This window comes from Hyalella azteca, unplaced genomic scaffold (assembly GCF_000764305.2).
Source record: "Hyalella azteca isolate HAZT.00-mixed unplaced genomic scaffold, Hazt_2.0.2 contig10411, whole genome shotgun sequence".
Lineage (NCBI taxonomy): Eukaryota > Metazoa > Arthropoda > Malacostraca > Amphipoda > Hyalellidae > Hyalella > Hyalella azteca.
In genome coordinates, this window is record NW_025940453.1 from 18,375 (window position 1) to 34,348 (window position 15,974).

The window sequence follows — 15,974 nt, forward strand, 5'->3', positions numbered from 1 at the left end:
ACAATAATTTGTCATACAATGAGTGAATGGCTAATTTCAATGTAGAAGGGTAGTCAGCAAGACGGTGGCATCTGCTATGTTTTGCACATTGTGAGGATCATGAGACACAAGTCATGCATGATATGTGTTGAGCCTTATGTAGTACCTAGTAGTAACTGGTATGGGTGGAGATATGGATGTCTATTTTAGTAATTGGTGGTTAAGATACAAAATTCAAGTGAATTAAAATTAACAATGCATTTAAACTTGATTATTGAATATTTACATGGTAAACACAAATACAACTAGCCACCAACCTCCTGGTAGTGCATATTTGCATACATGTTTGAATTCTAAGAATGGTGGATTGGTGATAGCATTGTACCAGGTTTGGTAACTTGGGATTTTAATCTGACAGACTCCCAGTCAACACTATTTAATCTAATTTCTAATATTCCTATTATGAATGTGAATTTCAAGATAATTCATGACAATATTTGATATTAAAATTGTCTTGTTTGGATTGATGGTGTCTTCTCACATATGTTAATGCCAATGTCAAGTTATTTTAAATTTTTCCATTAAATCATCTTTACATATATATATACTTATCTATATATAATAACCTGCATAATATTTTTCACAAAATTTTTTATGAGTTTTACAGGTAGCACAATGGCAATGCCTGCTTTTAACATTAATTGTAAATTGGAGAGTAAATGTGCAAGGGCAAGAGAAGGAAGTGAAAAGTTAAAAGAGTGTCGTGTCAAGTTGAAGCAACTTACCAAAAAAGAAATCAAGCGGTATCTGAAGTATCGATTCACTGACAGGTAAAAAAATTGTCAATTTGACTGATTTTTCAGTTGATGAATAAAGCTAGCTCACTTATCTGCTGTAATTTATTTATCAAATATTACAAATATATTCAATGTAAATACTAATTTCAGTAACAATTCCTAGATTTTGCTTTGTATTATTTTCAATTTATACAGCCAACTGTCACTCATATATTTTGCTAATTGGACAATTTCCATTTCCATTCATTCATTATTGGCATAATATCTGTGCTTTGCTATAAGTTATTTAGCATTGATCATTTTTAAGACAAGCAATCATGACTGGTACTCTAAATGCCTGTGGATCAGTAATTATAGTATATGATTATGTACCTATATGATTTTGTATAATCATAGTATATATAGTCAAATGGGGTAAGACAGGATGGCAACCTTCATGGGGTAAGAAAGGACCAGCCCATGGCGTGCATTCTAATTGCACTGAATTTAATTTGACAAAAGAATATGTTAGACCAATCATTGCCTGTCATTTCAGTGTTTGTGACAACCCTCTTCTGCAAATAATTAATTTCTGGCTAATTTTTAAAGAAAACCTATGTAAAGATGGGTCACAAAATAGTTAACCTTGTTTGGGAAATAAGTTCTGTCTAATGACAAAAAATGTTTTGGCCGGGTTTGTGGATGTAGGCAGGTAACCTCAAGTAATAGGCAACTTTTTAGACATACTAGGCTTTCCTACCTGCTACCATCACTGCCTGACATGTATTCCAAAATGGGGTAAAAAAGGACCGGACATGGGGTAAGACGGGACCGCTAAATGATCCTGTTTTACCACACAAGTGGTCCTGTCTTACCCCCACAAATGGTCCTCTATTACCCTACAGTTTATCAAAAATAGTTTTTAAATTAATATATTATTGTGTTGTATATGGAGTATTTTGGTCAAAATTTTTATCTTTTGCTCAAACTTCATTATAACTTGTTAGCTTTTTTAATTAGAGAAATTTAGTGCACTACGGTATTTTAAATTGCATCAAAGGGATATAGAAAATAGGGATGTCTATTCCCATTAGTGAGCTGCAGAACCATGTGCAAGATTGGCTGGGGGAAAAATCATTGTGTGAAACATGAAAAATAATTATGATCACAACTCTGTGACAGGGCATGAGCTATGTTTGAAGAAGTACACCACAAATGCAGTTAGCAAGAAAACATATGACATCTGACACTGTTTATTACTGACACTTTATTACTGACATCTGACACTTTATTTTTATTACCAATTTGATAACTTTTTCAGACAATGACACTAATGGAATATACATGAAGCATTTAGCAATGCTCTACAATGAACCAAAGCCAACCCACTATCACTATGCTTAACAAAGTTTTCTCGTGACAAAAACTTCAATGTGACTGATATTAGAGTGGACTTCCCACAACACAAAACAGTAACAAGTGGTTCTTTAATCAAATAATGTGTTTCTAGATGGATAATATTGAATATCAGATTTGTACTTTTATTAAAAACCTTGTAACATAAGAATTACCAGTTGGTCCTTTCTTACCCCAGCCTGGTCCCATCTTACCCCAATGGGGTAAGATGGGACCAGCTCACTTTTTTTAATCTGTACAGAAAACTATGTTAGATGCAAAACATCTAAGTTGTAGCTTAGAAGCCCATTGCATATATACACCTTGTGATAGGTTTAGGGTTTTTAGTTATTCTTGGTATAGATGCTACAGGCTTGTTAGTGATTTCAGTCCTGTCTTACCCCATCTGACTATATGATTTTTATCATAGTATAATTCTCTTCCTCACCTTATTCTATAAACCCTAAATTTTACATAGCATTAATTTTTTTGTCTGTCTGACTATGTTGAATAAATTTTTCATTTGCTATTTGATCAAGTTTTAAATATTGAAAGACATTGTATAGAAATATGGATAATTTCCTGCATTTTCAGCTTTTTGTGTGAATCAAACAAATTTCTGTGGGAAATGGTAATTTCAAGAATAACATTTTGGCACCAAGACTTGCCTTCCACAAATTGATTCTTGAAATATTGATATATTCAACTTATTTACAGATGCCATCAACACATGAAGAATGACCCACCAAAAACTAATTTGCAAGTTACGGCTGACCACCCTCCAAATAATTTTGAGGGAACAAGCCATCATGTGGACGTGGTTCCAAAAGTTATAATATCATCTATTTCTGGTAAATTTGGGATCCTCAATGCAGGGTTACAAAAAACACCCACCAATAAAATATCTGAAACTGACTATAAAAAATGTTCCAAGATATTTCAAAGCAGGGGTTCAGTTAGAGAGGCTGATGAAGATAGCAGTATGAATTGTGGCACATTACAGTGTGCTGGAGTGTCTTGCCTCAATATTAAGGTGGAAAGAACTGATGAATTCAGTGGCATTCAGCCTGCACGCAATGAGTCTGCAATTAGCGCCATAGATTCCCCAATTATTATCAGTGAAGATGAGGACCTTCCTGACTTATTCTCCATTACCACCAACAACTATGTGGAATGTGAGAACATCCCTTCAACTCCTTCCAGTAGTAAACTCAGTCTTAGCAATTCATGCAAACGTTCGAAGGTAGGATTGGATGAGCCTGATTTAGCCATCCCCAATATTGTACAATCAATTTCTCCAGTCATAACTGAATCAAATAATTGCTTGCCCACTTTAGTGAATAAAAAATCGCCTACTATACAGGATGAGGAAAAAACACTAAATATGCAAGCAGAAAAACAGTCAATTGACCCAATTAGTTCAGCATCATCAATAGTTAATGTTGAACTGCCAAAGCTAAATAATTACTGCTCAACAATTGTGGAACCTCATTCTTTCTCAGAGGTGAGGAAGAACATAGTAAAATTGTCTAGAGAACCAACATCTATGAACATCATGAGGTATAAAATTATGCACCCACCAGTAGGAGATGTGAACCCTCTTCAGTCAGTAGTAGTAACTGAAGATGAATTGTTGCAAAAATCTCGGGATGAACATTCTCTAAAGCTTAAGATTGTGAGGCCACAAGACCAACTGGGACCAAAAAAGTGTGAAGAATCCTATAATAATTGTCTCCCATTATTATCTAAAATGGCGCCTCCTGTTCTAAATTCATCAAGTGTCAAACAAAGCTCCAGTAAACTGCCAAGTAATTCAAAAAATTTGTCATCTGTCATATTTTCTAAGAAAAATAATCTATCTGGCCTTCAGAAAAGTTCATATCAGACCAAACCTGATGCCATTCTTACAAGCAAAAATATAGCACCTGAAAGTAAGAAAAAGAACCATCAAATGATCCCATCGTCATCAAATTCATCTCAGGCTTCCTTGTCTTGCAAGTTATTGTTCAATAATGGTGAATGGGATACTTTATCACAAAAATGTCACAAGAAAAGATGTGAAGGTAGTGCACCTGAAACTGTATCCTCCTGTACAACTAAACAAGAAGCTTATGAAAAACGGACCAGCAGCACAATTAACTGGACTCACAAGTCTCAGAAAATTTCTAAGCCATCAAAAAAGGATAAACGTCATAAAACCTCTTCTTTAAAGACAAGAATGGAAAGAAAATTCAGGATTCACCGATGGTTCAATAATAAATCAGGAAAAAGGAATAAACCAAATGAATTGCTGCAAGTTTCCCAGCAGAGAGTTGACTCAACTGCAGTTATATTGAATGTGAAACCATTAAATGAAATAAATAGACCTCAATTAACTTATTGCAGCTCAGCTACTAATAAAACACCACCCATTTCTAATGAAAATGCAGTTGATGCACAAGTGTCTCATCTGGTAAAAACCAGTGAACAAAATTTGGATTCTGTTTTACTTCCAATGAGTAAAGTTTCATCTTTAGTCCCATTTAAAAGTCAGTGCAATCCAGATGATTCCACAGTTGATCAATCTTTAATCTGGAAGAAGTGTTCTCCTAAAAAGTATCCTGGTTTGAAGAGTGTTGAAGGCAAAAAGTCCAAGAATGAGGCAGATATAATAGTTGGTTCTAAAAGGAAATTCCCCTCTCATGGTCATGATGTTCTTACAATTGCTTCACAAGGCCCATCTAGAAAAAAAGTGAAAAGGTGTGAAAATGAAGTTTCTGACGTCAAGCAGAAATATTGTAATGCTGACAATTGGAATTTAAATAAGACTAATTGCATGTCAGGAGTCTATGACGGACCTGAAGACTTGCCTAGAATTGATGCTATGACTCCTGATAGTCTGGATTCTCCCAAAATTTTGCCATCCTCATGTGGTAATGTGGCCAATTCCTCAGGTTCTGACTCGCTTGATGAAGAGTACAATAAAATTCTTGGCATACAAAAAACGCATTTGTGGTTAAGGAGTATTAAAAGTATTAATGCTGCCTCAAATAGTCCAAAGCAAGCTGACCTCTCATCACCAGGATCTGAACAAAGGGAATCTCCTACATTAGAACATAAACAACAGACATCACCCACTGCTGGAAATGAACAATTTACACTACCTGCTGTAGGAAATGAACAATGGACATCACCCAATGAGGGACAGAAACAATATATATCATTTGCATCAGTGCTGAAACAATCTACATCATCCACGGCCCGAAATGAACAATCTACATCATCTACGGCCCAAAATGAACAATCTACATCACTCACAGCTGGACAAGAACAATCTACATCACCCACAGCTGGACAGGAACCATCTACATCACCCACAGCTGGACAGGAATCGTCTACATCACCCACAGCTGGACAGAAACAATCTACATCACCCACAGCTGGACAGGAACCATCTACATCACCCGCAGCTGGACAGAAACTGTCTACATCACCCACAGCTGGACAGAAACAATCTACATCACTCACAGCTGGACACGAACAATCTACATCACCCGCAGCTGGACAGGAACCATCTAAATCACCCACAGCTGGACAAGAACAATCTCCATTGCCTGCAGTTCAACAGCTACAATATTCTTCATGTTCAACAGATCTAAGAGTTGACTCTGAATATTCATTGCTTATGGGAATTAACTCAAAAGAAGCTTGCAAAAATTCAGAGTGTGAAAAAAGTACTCCTTATATGTCAGCTGAAAATGAATTACTTTCCAATAACTTGCCTTCTAAAGAATGGGGCTGTAGAAATAAGAAAATCATTGCAAAAGATGTCCCATCAAGTGTCCTTGTCTGTGATTTTGTGCACAGAGAAAAACAAAAGCAATGTTCAAAAGAACAAAGCACGTTTGATAGCCTAGACAGCATTTACCTTCTCACCGATGAGCAAAGAAAATGCTATGGAGGCATTCTGCAGGGTGGTTGTGTCCAGTTAAAGGTTCCTGCCTTGGAGGAAAAAGACTTTGAAAACAAAGAAGCCAAACGTCAAGAATTGCAGCAACAAAAGAAAAATGAACATTTCTTGAAGCTTCTGCAAGAACAAATAAGGATTGCTCTCAGGATGCACTCTTCTAACATTGATATGCTACAAAGTGCGCTGAAAGCCAGTAAGTCTCATTAGGTTAAGAATGATTTTATTATATATTATTTTCTTAACCTGCATTTGAAATACCTTTCAAATGAAGGTTATGATACATTACCTCAATTGCTTCAATGACACTGGTCAATAAAACAAGCTTAATTTAGCGCTTGTTATGCAAAGTGGCATTTACGTATAATTTATTGAATTTTTAGTCTGAATGTGGATAATACTGATATGATGCATGTCAAAAAATATTTCAGTTGAATTAGTTAATTTTGTGTAATTTAGAGCCATAAATTGATGGTTATGGGCTGGGAATGTAGTTTTAGGTTTGATGAAAAATTTGACAAAATTCATTTGGACAAATAAGAAAAATGTGTAAATTAAATTTAGTATTATTTTTGGAAGTTTTACAATTTTGCTACCAAATTTGTGTTAGATGGAGAAAACATTTTTAGTAAATTATTTTTTTTTTAGTTTCAATATAGCAACATAATTGCAAAGTAGTGGAATATTATTTTATTCTATAGGTACTACTCATTAATGTATTTAGTTGAGATTTAAATTATGAATTGTTGAATGATCCCAATTTTCATCAATAATTTGAAAAAAGCTCTTCAATATTTCCACTATGGCAGATAAATAAATCTGAAAGGATTATTGAAATGTTAAATTCAACAACCATCCATATGTTTAACAGCTATGCACATATTGGGTTCTTGTTGCATATATTGTTTGAATTTGAAAGTTTAGAGCTCTAAGTTAGTTTGATTTTATGAAATAATGAAAAAATATGGGGAATTATCAAATTTCATGCATAACTTTAGCAGATAGAAATTATTAAGGAATAAGTTCATGACAACCCATGTAAAAAATCCTTTGTGTTTCTATGCATTATTCTTGAGATTTTATATTTGCATGAAAATCAATCATTTTTGATCCAATCTGGTTCATGCCTATATGTTTGTTACCTATCTGTTTTGTGCCAATATGTTTGTTACCTATCTGTTTTGTGCCAATATGTTTGTTACCTATCTGTTTTGTGCCAATATGTTTGTTACCTATCTGTTATGTGCCAATATAAACGTTTGTTACCTATCTGTTTCGTGCTTATACGTTTGTTACCTATCTGTTTTGTGCTTATATGTTTGTTACTTATCTGTTTAGTGGCAATATGTTTGTTACCTATCTGTTTCGTGCTTATATGTTTGTTACCTATCTGTTCTGTGCCTATATGTTTGTTTACCTATCAGTTTCATAGTTCTGTTTTGGGAATGTTCAAGGAAATTTTAATTTCCCTTTCGAGTTCTCTGATTGGAAACGTTTCTGTTGTTTCAGAAATGAAAGAAACAAATTCAAGCATTTCTTCAGAAGCGCCACCTATGGTCTCCCAAGACAACTCGGAGAGTTGTTCAGATTCAGAAGTAAAATCTTTAAATGAATTAGAATCGTGTGAGAATTCAGAGCTAACGAGGGTTCCACTGGTCGAAAGCAAACTCGCCACCTCGCTAGACTCGAAAGAAAGACTTATAATTCAGAAACCTGTCAATGCATTGAAGGAGATTCAAGTCTCCTTCGAACCTCTTTGTTCAAATTTGAATGACTTTCAGACAGCTGAATCTGTTGTGTATCATACGAAAAAGAATATATCTGATGAAATTCCAGGTGGTTCTGGAGGTTCTCCCGAAAAGGTGGCTAACACCGTATTGAATCCTCAGGGTGGAGAGACTGCAACTCGATGCAAGGTAGCATCAAAGAATACCACATTAAAAATTGTTGAAGACCGTTCTGCATCAATTGCTGTTTCAGATATTGAAATTCCGGATACAGATACGCAGGTGAAAGATGACAAACTTCCATCATATGAATGTAGTAGACAAGAATCGAGTCTCTTTTCAAATTCAGAGGATTCATCACGTTCGGTTCTATGCAAACTAAATGTTCTGTTTCCACATCTTAATCTTTCTTTGCCACCCTTTATGCCCTCTACCGAAACTGGCGAGAGCGAAACACCGACGCTTTCACCGAGTTCTGTTCTATCAAATCTTACTGATCGTGATTTTTTCAATGACGGTACGACGGAGAATAATCCTCCTCCCAAAGAACCAGATGCTAATAAGTTTGTTAGTAAAATCGGGGTAAATATTACCAACGAGGGAAACCAAAATGCTATTGAAGAAGCCACCGTTGCAGTTTTGGACCGCCCAGCCCCAGCAGAAAATGTCACTTATGAATCTGAGAATAAAAACGGCAACGAGGTGCAGCTCGGCAAGTTATCAAATCAGGCATCACTTCAGCAGCGACCGGTTAAAATTGAACATATTACGGATCAACAAACTTTGGCAGAGATCTGCCAAGAATCTCTCGAAACATCTCTAAAGCCTCTACTGGCAGACGCTCGCAAATCAGTGGACCAATGGTTAGCAAATCTTCAAGGTGTTTGCGGAAGAGAAATAAAACGTGAGGTTGATTCCACCGAGAAACTAGACACATTACCAATTTCATCATCTCAGGAAAATGCTTCTGATTACCACGCGAGGATTGCTCCCAAAGGACTTCCACAAGTTGCAGGCACATCTAATGTACCTGCACCAATGGTCACGATCGTAAAGTCTTTCATTTGGCCCTTAAAAGAACACGACCCAGTGCCCATGAACGAAGAGAGCAATGATAGTGACACCACTGTTATTTTCGATGATAACTTACTTGATGGAGAGAGTGGCGTAGGGAAGCTTGTTGAATTATCTGAGTCTACCCCTGACGCTAAAGAAGGCGATTCTGCAGTTATTGATCCTGAATTTACAGTCAAGTCAAATACAAATAAATGTAATTCTTTAGAAGAGGGTTTAGCTTGTAGGCTATTCCAATCTGTAAACGGGAAACGGCTTAATAAATCATTTCCTGAAAATGATCTTGGCGAGAATAAAACTCATGATACGAGCTTAACAAACGTTGCAATGCACCATAAAACGTTAAATGCAGAAAAATGCTCAGAAGGTAGTAAAGAGACTAGTGCGACAGCAGCCTCGAGTTGTGATAAAAGAAAAGCCAGCCAGTTGTGTGATAGTCAGCAAGTGAGTGGAAATGAAAATAAGACTCACAGAAAGAGCTCGACAGAACAAAAAGTAACGTGCGAATTTACTAGATTCTTTTATGATTCAGACGATGAATTACCGGACTTGACAGTTGATTCGTGTCCGACGAACTTTGAAGACATTTCTTCAGCTCCTGTTTCCAACTTCAAGTCAAAGACTGATTTTCGATCAGAAATTGGATCTGAAAATGAGGATGCTACAGAATTTGTAGCAAAGCGCATAAATAAGCACTTCACAAAGTGGAAGAAGTCAAACGGGGGAAAAGTCAGACCCCAAGTTAAGGAAGGCCCCAAGTTGTGTCATACTGCTACACTTGCGGGCAAAGATTCGTTCGACTCTTCGATTCCGAACAAAACGTCAGGAAACAGTTACCATGAAGAAAGTGAACGTAATCTGATTCCAAACAATGTGTCGGGAAGTAATTCTAACGAAGGAAAGAAACGCAAACGTCTCCACGAACGTCGTAGAATTAGTTCATGCATGAGCAAAGTAATTAATACTGATGTTTCAGATGGCGTTCTTTTTAATGTTTCCAATGAAAAACAATTTTCTATCGCTAGAACTCGTCACGCTGATGTGCCGGCAGCAATTCCCGAGTCACCAGCTCGAAATTTGGGCGAACTGAAAAGTAATGAACCGGCAAACTGTATTCAAGTCTGCATCAATAACATTCATTTCATGAGCATTCCGATGACAGTTTCAACAAGTGGTCAGGCTCCTGCAGATAAGAATTTAGAAGTGTCTTGTGCTAGTGAATCTTCTGGATCGTCCTATAAATCCTCACAGCCTGGAATGAAATTGTTGCCATTAACTTCTTTGAGCCCTCCATGTACCGCGGCATTACCTCCCAAACCAGCTCAACCTGCATTCTCTTTAATTTCAGATACGATGATGGACCCACCCACATTTGCGAAACATACAATGCAACCGAGCCCTAAACCTGCTGGGCTAATTTTGTCATCTGTTAACCATTTGCCATCTTATAATCCTGCCATATTAAAGACTTGCAGCTCATCAGAGAAGATTTTTCCCAAGCCGATTCAGTCCGACCATTTACACACTTCATTAGGTTTGCAAACTTCAACTTCTAAATCAAGTGATGATAGCGCGTTTGAACTGACAATACCTGCCTCAGAGATGAAATTGAATGATCATATTTCTATTACACAAGAAATAAAATCTTCTGAATTCCGAATTCCCGACGAAATCCAAACGAACAAGAATGTCGATTTCAGTGCTGATTTCCACGCCAATGACCCAAATACCCAAGTAAAATCGACGAGCTATAAAATTAAAAAGCATCGTCGATTTCCATTTACAAAATACACTTATATTAAATCGAGTGTAAAAAGTAATAGAAAAACTGTAACCAATGCGTTGAATGACGAAAAAAGCCTAGCATCTGATGAAATCGTGCTCAATAATCTCGATAAAATCTCAATTGTCCAGCCCGCTGGTCCTGCTGTTGCGCCGGTACAAGAAACCACTGCAAAGAGCTCAGCATTATCTCCTGATCAATTCAATACTCCAAGAAATGCAGAAGAAAATAACACAAACCTAATTGAAAATAATCGTCTTGAAGCAAGCATGAACTTTCTTTTAAATACATCTAAAGATTGTGAATCTAAAAAGTTGTCCATGCACCCAACGCCTAAACTTCAAATCATAGCACCTCTGCAGGGCACCTCTTTAGATAACGTTGCAGCGGAGCAAGACTTCGCTCATCAGCGCCAAAGCATGAAAGATTCTTGTTCAGCTCAAATCGACAAGCCCTCAGATATACTCATGTGCAACCTCTTGAAAATATCTACTGGTTTGCCAGCTTCCGCTAACAGTCCTAAGAAGAAACCTGTGACTGATGCTCGTGTCCTTGATACAGGCACTGCCTCTTTGGAACATATTTCTGAAGTCGATAAAATATCAATTGCAAAGGAACCTCCATTGCAGCCTCGGCAAGATAGTGCAGAGTCTTCTGGTTTTTACACAAACGAAATATGTGCGCAGAAATCAGTTCCATTATCTCTTAATGGAGTGGCGGGAGCGGTATCTAATCAAAACCTCGTACCAAAAGTAAACGATTGTAGAAATGAAATTATTTCAAAAAGCTCGCCGACTTCGAGCCTTAAATCACACTTGCATTCCTCTCCGCAGCATTTCCGGAAGAAAATACTTCTTGCTCGGAAGCAAATGCCTTCGAAATTTTTATCTGAATCCGATAAATTAAAAAGACGCAGACTTGAAAAAAATGCGTCTAAGGAGCTCGCGAAAGTCATTGATAAAGATGCCATTCAGTCGTGCAACCAATCCACTGGCCCGAATGATGAAATTCTTGATTGTGGACCCACCCATTCGTTGAAAAATCCCGATCATATTAATTCCATCCCGGTTTTGAGAAAACCACAGGAAGCTCGCGATATCGCACATTACGAGGAACAGTCGACTCCTACCTTAGTAGGACATATGTCGAAGTTGACGGCAATGCCAACATGCCAGATGCATTCCGAGTTGGTAGAATCACCTCAGATGCCAACGGATGGTGATGTCTCATCGACATATACTAATGTTGGATCTCGACCGATACCGATGTCTCGACCGATTTTTTGTCCTCCACCGATGTTGCTTGATGTTACTGTACCACCTTCAACGATATCAGCTACTACTGTTCAACCTACATCAACGCCTAGCTCTACCAATACCCATCTATATCCACCGCTACCTATGTCCATTTCTTCTGGTAGACCTCATCCGACGTCGACGCCTGCTTATTTTGTTCAACCTCCATCTATGCCGTTGCCTGCAACTACTGTTCGACCTCCAGCAATTTCGATGTCTGCTAATTCTTTTCGACCTCCACCTATGCCGTTGTCTTCAACTACTGTTCGACCTCCAGCAATTTCGATGTCTGCTAATTCTGTTCGACCTCCACCTATGCCGTTGTCTGCAACTACTGTTCGACCTCCAGCAATTTCGATGTCTGCTAATTCTGTTCGACCTCCACCCATGTCGTTGTCTGCAACTACTGTTCGACCTCCAGCAACTTCGATGCCTGCTAATTCTGTTCGACCTCCACCTATGCCATTGTCTGCAACTACTGTTCGACCTCCAGCAATTTCAACGTCTGCTAATTCTGTTCGACCTCCACCTATGCCGTTGTCTGCAACTACTGTTGGACCTCCAGCAATTTCGATGTCTGCTAATTCTGTTCGACCTCCAATTATGTCCACGCCTTATGCTGTTCACTGCCCTATGACGTGCCCGTCCACATTTGTTCCGCCTCCAATAATGTCTGCTCATGTTCCACCGTCAATGATTTCAGCTCATGTTCCACCTCTAATGATGTCAGCTCAGGTTCCTCCTCCAATGATGTCAGCTCACGTTCCACCTCCAATGATGTCAGCTCATGTTCCTCCTCCTATGACGCCTACGTCTGCTACTTTACTAACTCCTCAGAGGTCGGGATTGGCCGCAGATATACTTGACCAAAATCTATTTCCTACAGTGAGTAGCCAAATGCAGACACCGCAGCCTGTTAAGTTCCAATCAACCCAGAATCCTCTTGCTGAGGCACACTCATCAACCGAGTCTCCTAGTCTGTCAAACAATACCCGGGAACAATTCAGGGGCAATGTGCCAAATCTGCGGCATCAAGTGCAAATTCATTTTCTTGGTCCAGGAACCCAAAACCTAGTAGATCCTGTTGGTCCGCAGCCAAATCATGGATTGGCCAACAATCACCCTCCTCAGAAGCCAGGTTCGATTGACAGTAGATATTCTAGGTTATCTGTTCGACCTCTGGCTTCTCTCATAAATCCCGTTGGGTCGACATCTTCCGCCTTTGCTTCAAGTTCATCGTTTAATTCAAATTTCAATGGTCAAATTGAACGTTCCGTGACAAATTCACTGAATACATTGACCAGTGAATCACGAACTGCGTCCACCGCCAAGCAACAGTTAGAACTTCACCATCATATTAAAAAAGTATTAAGTCACCACCGACCCATTTCCTCTGCTCCCAACGACAGTGAAACTCGTCGATCAGATTTCAGAGACTGGACTACACGACCGCAACAAAACTTACTTAGTCAAGCTCAGAACCACGAATCTTTGCAGTCCACTTCGTCCAGCTCTACAACGCTTGAGCCTTCTATCACTTCCACGGCTACGAATTTGGTAAGTTTCAAATAGAAAACATTTCCTTTACTTAACAGGCGCTCTGAATTGCCATCACTACCTACCGAGCTGAAAAATTGAACAAGAACTTACTGCTTCGATAAGTCTTTCTGGGTTACTTATTCAAGTTCAGGGGGGTTTGCTTCTTATTTAAATATGACTCGTAATTCTCGTCCCTATTTATTTATACACTTTTGAAAAAAACGAACACTTGTGCGAGTCATTGACAGGAGAGAACTTCTAATGACATACTGCAAATTATCAGAGAATATTAATGCTAATTTTATTGGTCTTAGCTGTTCTATGTAGATATCATCCTGCCTAATAGGGCTGAAACTTCACTTGTAGCATCTGAAAACTAGTCTGCTATACAGTCTAGATTATACAGCGGTTGGATAAAATAAGGGAAAACCTGACATTTTGATATGTTAATTTTTGAACATGTTATAAAATATGAAAACGTGACATTTTCATGTTTTATTGTTTATTGTTGCTGCTAATTGATATTTTATCCCTGCTTACATATTTTTAGTAAATTCCTGTGTCTATAACCTATATAAAATGTATAAAAAAAATTTAAAGACCACGTTTTTCATGTGGACTCAAAAGTAGAAAATAATTTTTCGGCAGCTACTGATCTCTGTTTGCTTTCATTCTCTTGAGTTTCAGAGCGCTAGCTAATGGGAAAGTTGGTGAAATATCGATTGCAAGATTTGATCATCACAGACACGAAAGCGAGCTAAGAAAAACGTGGTAAAATGGTAAATCTCTGATTTTCTAAGAGGCCAAATTGTTGGTGCTCGTATGGCAGGTGCTAGTGTGATTGAAACTCCAGAATGCTTGACGTTTCTGGAGGAATACTTTACTGTCTCAAAAGTAATGACTGCTTTAGAAAGAGTGAAAAACGTTCTCAGCAAAGCACAGGTCTGGCCGAAAGTAGAAGTTGTCTGAGAGAGACCGTCGGTACCTAAATCGAATTGTGAGGGCCAATCGAAAAACCGCGGCTGTTAAAATTGCTGCAGACCTCAATGGACACCTACAGAACCCAGTTTCCATAAAGACTGTCCGTCGAGAGCTGCGCAGATATGGCTTCTTTAAAAAAACTGCAATTAGAAAACCTCTGGTTTCAATTATAAATACTTCAAAGCGTTTAGAGTTATACAAGAACTTCCAGAATTCGTCCCTCGAGCAGTGGAGAAATGTGATTTTCTGTGACAAATCATCATTCACGTTATTTCCAACTTATTGCCGAGTTTACGTTTGGAGACAGCCAAAAGAATCATTTGATCCCGACTGCCTTCTCCCATCCGTAAAACATGGCGGGGGATTTGTGATGATCTGGGGCGCTATTTCTTGGAAATCCGTCGGATCAATGATTTCTCTTCATGGAAGAATCAACAACCGTGACTATTTAGGAATTTTGGAGGACCAAGTTCAGCCAATGGTTCAAGCACTGTTTCCGGAGGGGAACGCCATCTTTCAAGATGATAATGCCCCGATCCATACAGCCGAAATTATTAAAAAATGGCAGGGGGAACATTCTAATAAAGTTGGAGCATACCATCGTTTGGCTAACACTAAAGCTGAATAATATCGAGCATTTATGAATTTAGAGATGCAAGTCAGAAGTCGATTCTCGCCGCCATCGTATTTAAAAGAGCTGGAGGGAGTTTTAAGTGAAGGATGGGTTTAAATTCCTTTAAAAAACACTTCACAATTTGTATGAATCAATACTTCGAAGAATCGACACTGTAATTGACGCAAAAGATGGACCTACACCAAATTATAATATATTTTTTTGTATTTCTCAGTATTTCCCTTATTTTGTCCAACCCCTGTATTTTTTAATCTTATTTGTGATATTTGATTTAATTGATTTCACAGAAAGTGTGCTGTCGCCTGTGCGGTGTGACGCAGCGTGACTATTTCACATGCTGCGGGGACAATTACTATTGTTCCGACTTGTGCCACGTAAGATAGATGAACTGCATGTATGTTTACTAATCTTACATACACTGCTTTATGTTCTATACTCATTCATTGCAACTGTAACGAATGATATTAACCACTGATCTGACGGTAAGTTATGCTCGTTTGCGTGTAAAATGATATTACATACTTGATATTTTATGTTCTAATTCATTCATTGCAAGTGTAACGAAATTAACCACTGATCTGACGGTAAGTTCTGCTTAGTTGGGTGTAAAAGGATCTTACATCGTTAATATTTTATGTTCTAAATCATTCATTGCAAGTGTAACGAAATTAACCACTGATTTGACGGTAAGTTGAGCACTGTTGCTAATGTAACTTGTTCCACAGGAGCGAGACTGGGCACGACATGAGCCTGAATGCACCAACTTTAACTGAATTTTGTGGTTACCTCCCCGCCTCACCACGTGGTTACCTCCCTGCCTCACCACGTGGTTACCTCCCCGCCTC

At 38.2% G+C, this 15,974-nt stretch overlaps 1 protein-coding gene across 2 annotated transcripts; it reads left to right on the top strand.

The window, feature by feature from the left end:
- Positions 1-656: 656 nt before the first annotated feature.
- On the top strand, positions 657-15,974 carry LOC108680564. Of its 2 annotated transcripts, XM_018169429.2 has the most exons (6): positions 657-809; positions 2,868-6,292; positions 7,606-12,237; positions 12,418-13,532; positions 15,417-15,503; positions 15,855-15,974. In XM_018169429.2, the coding sequence occupies exons 1-6, from the start codon at positions 661-663 to the stop codon at positions 15,900-15,902; spliced, it is 9,456 nt and encodes a 3,151-aa protein (XP_018024918.2). In that variant the 5' UTR covers positions 657-660; the 3' UTR covers positions 15,903-15,974. The 2 variants fall into 2 exon arrangements, with proteins under 2 accessions (XP_018024918.2, XP_018024917.2); XM_018169428.2 differs by having other exon boundaries at positions 7,606-13,532.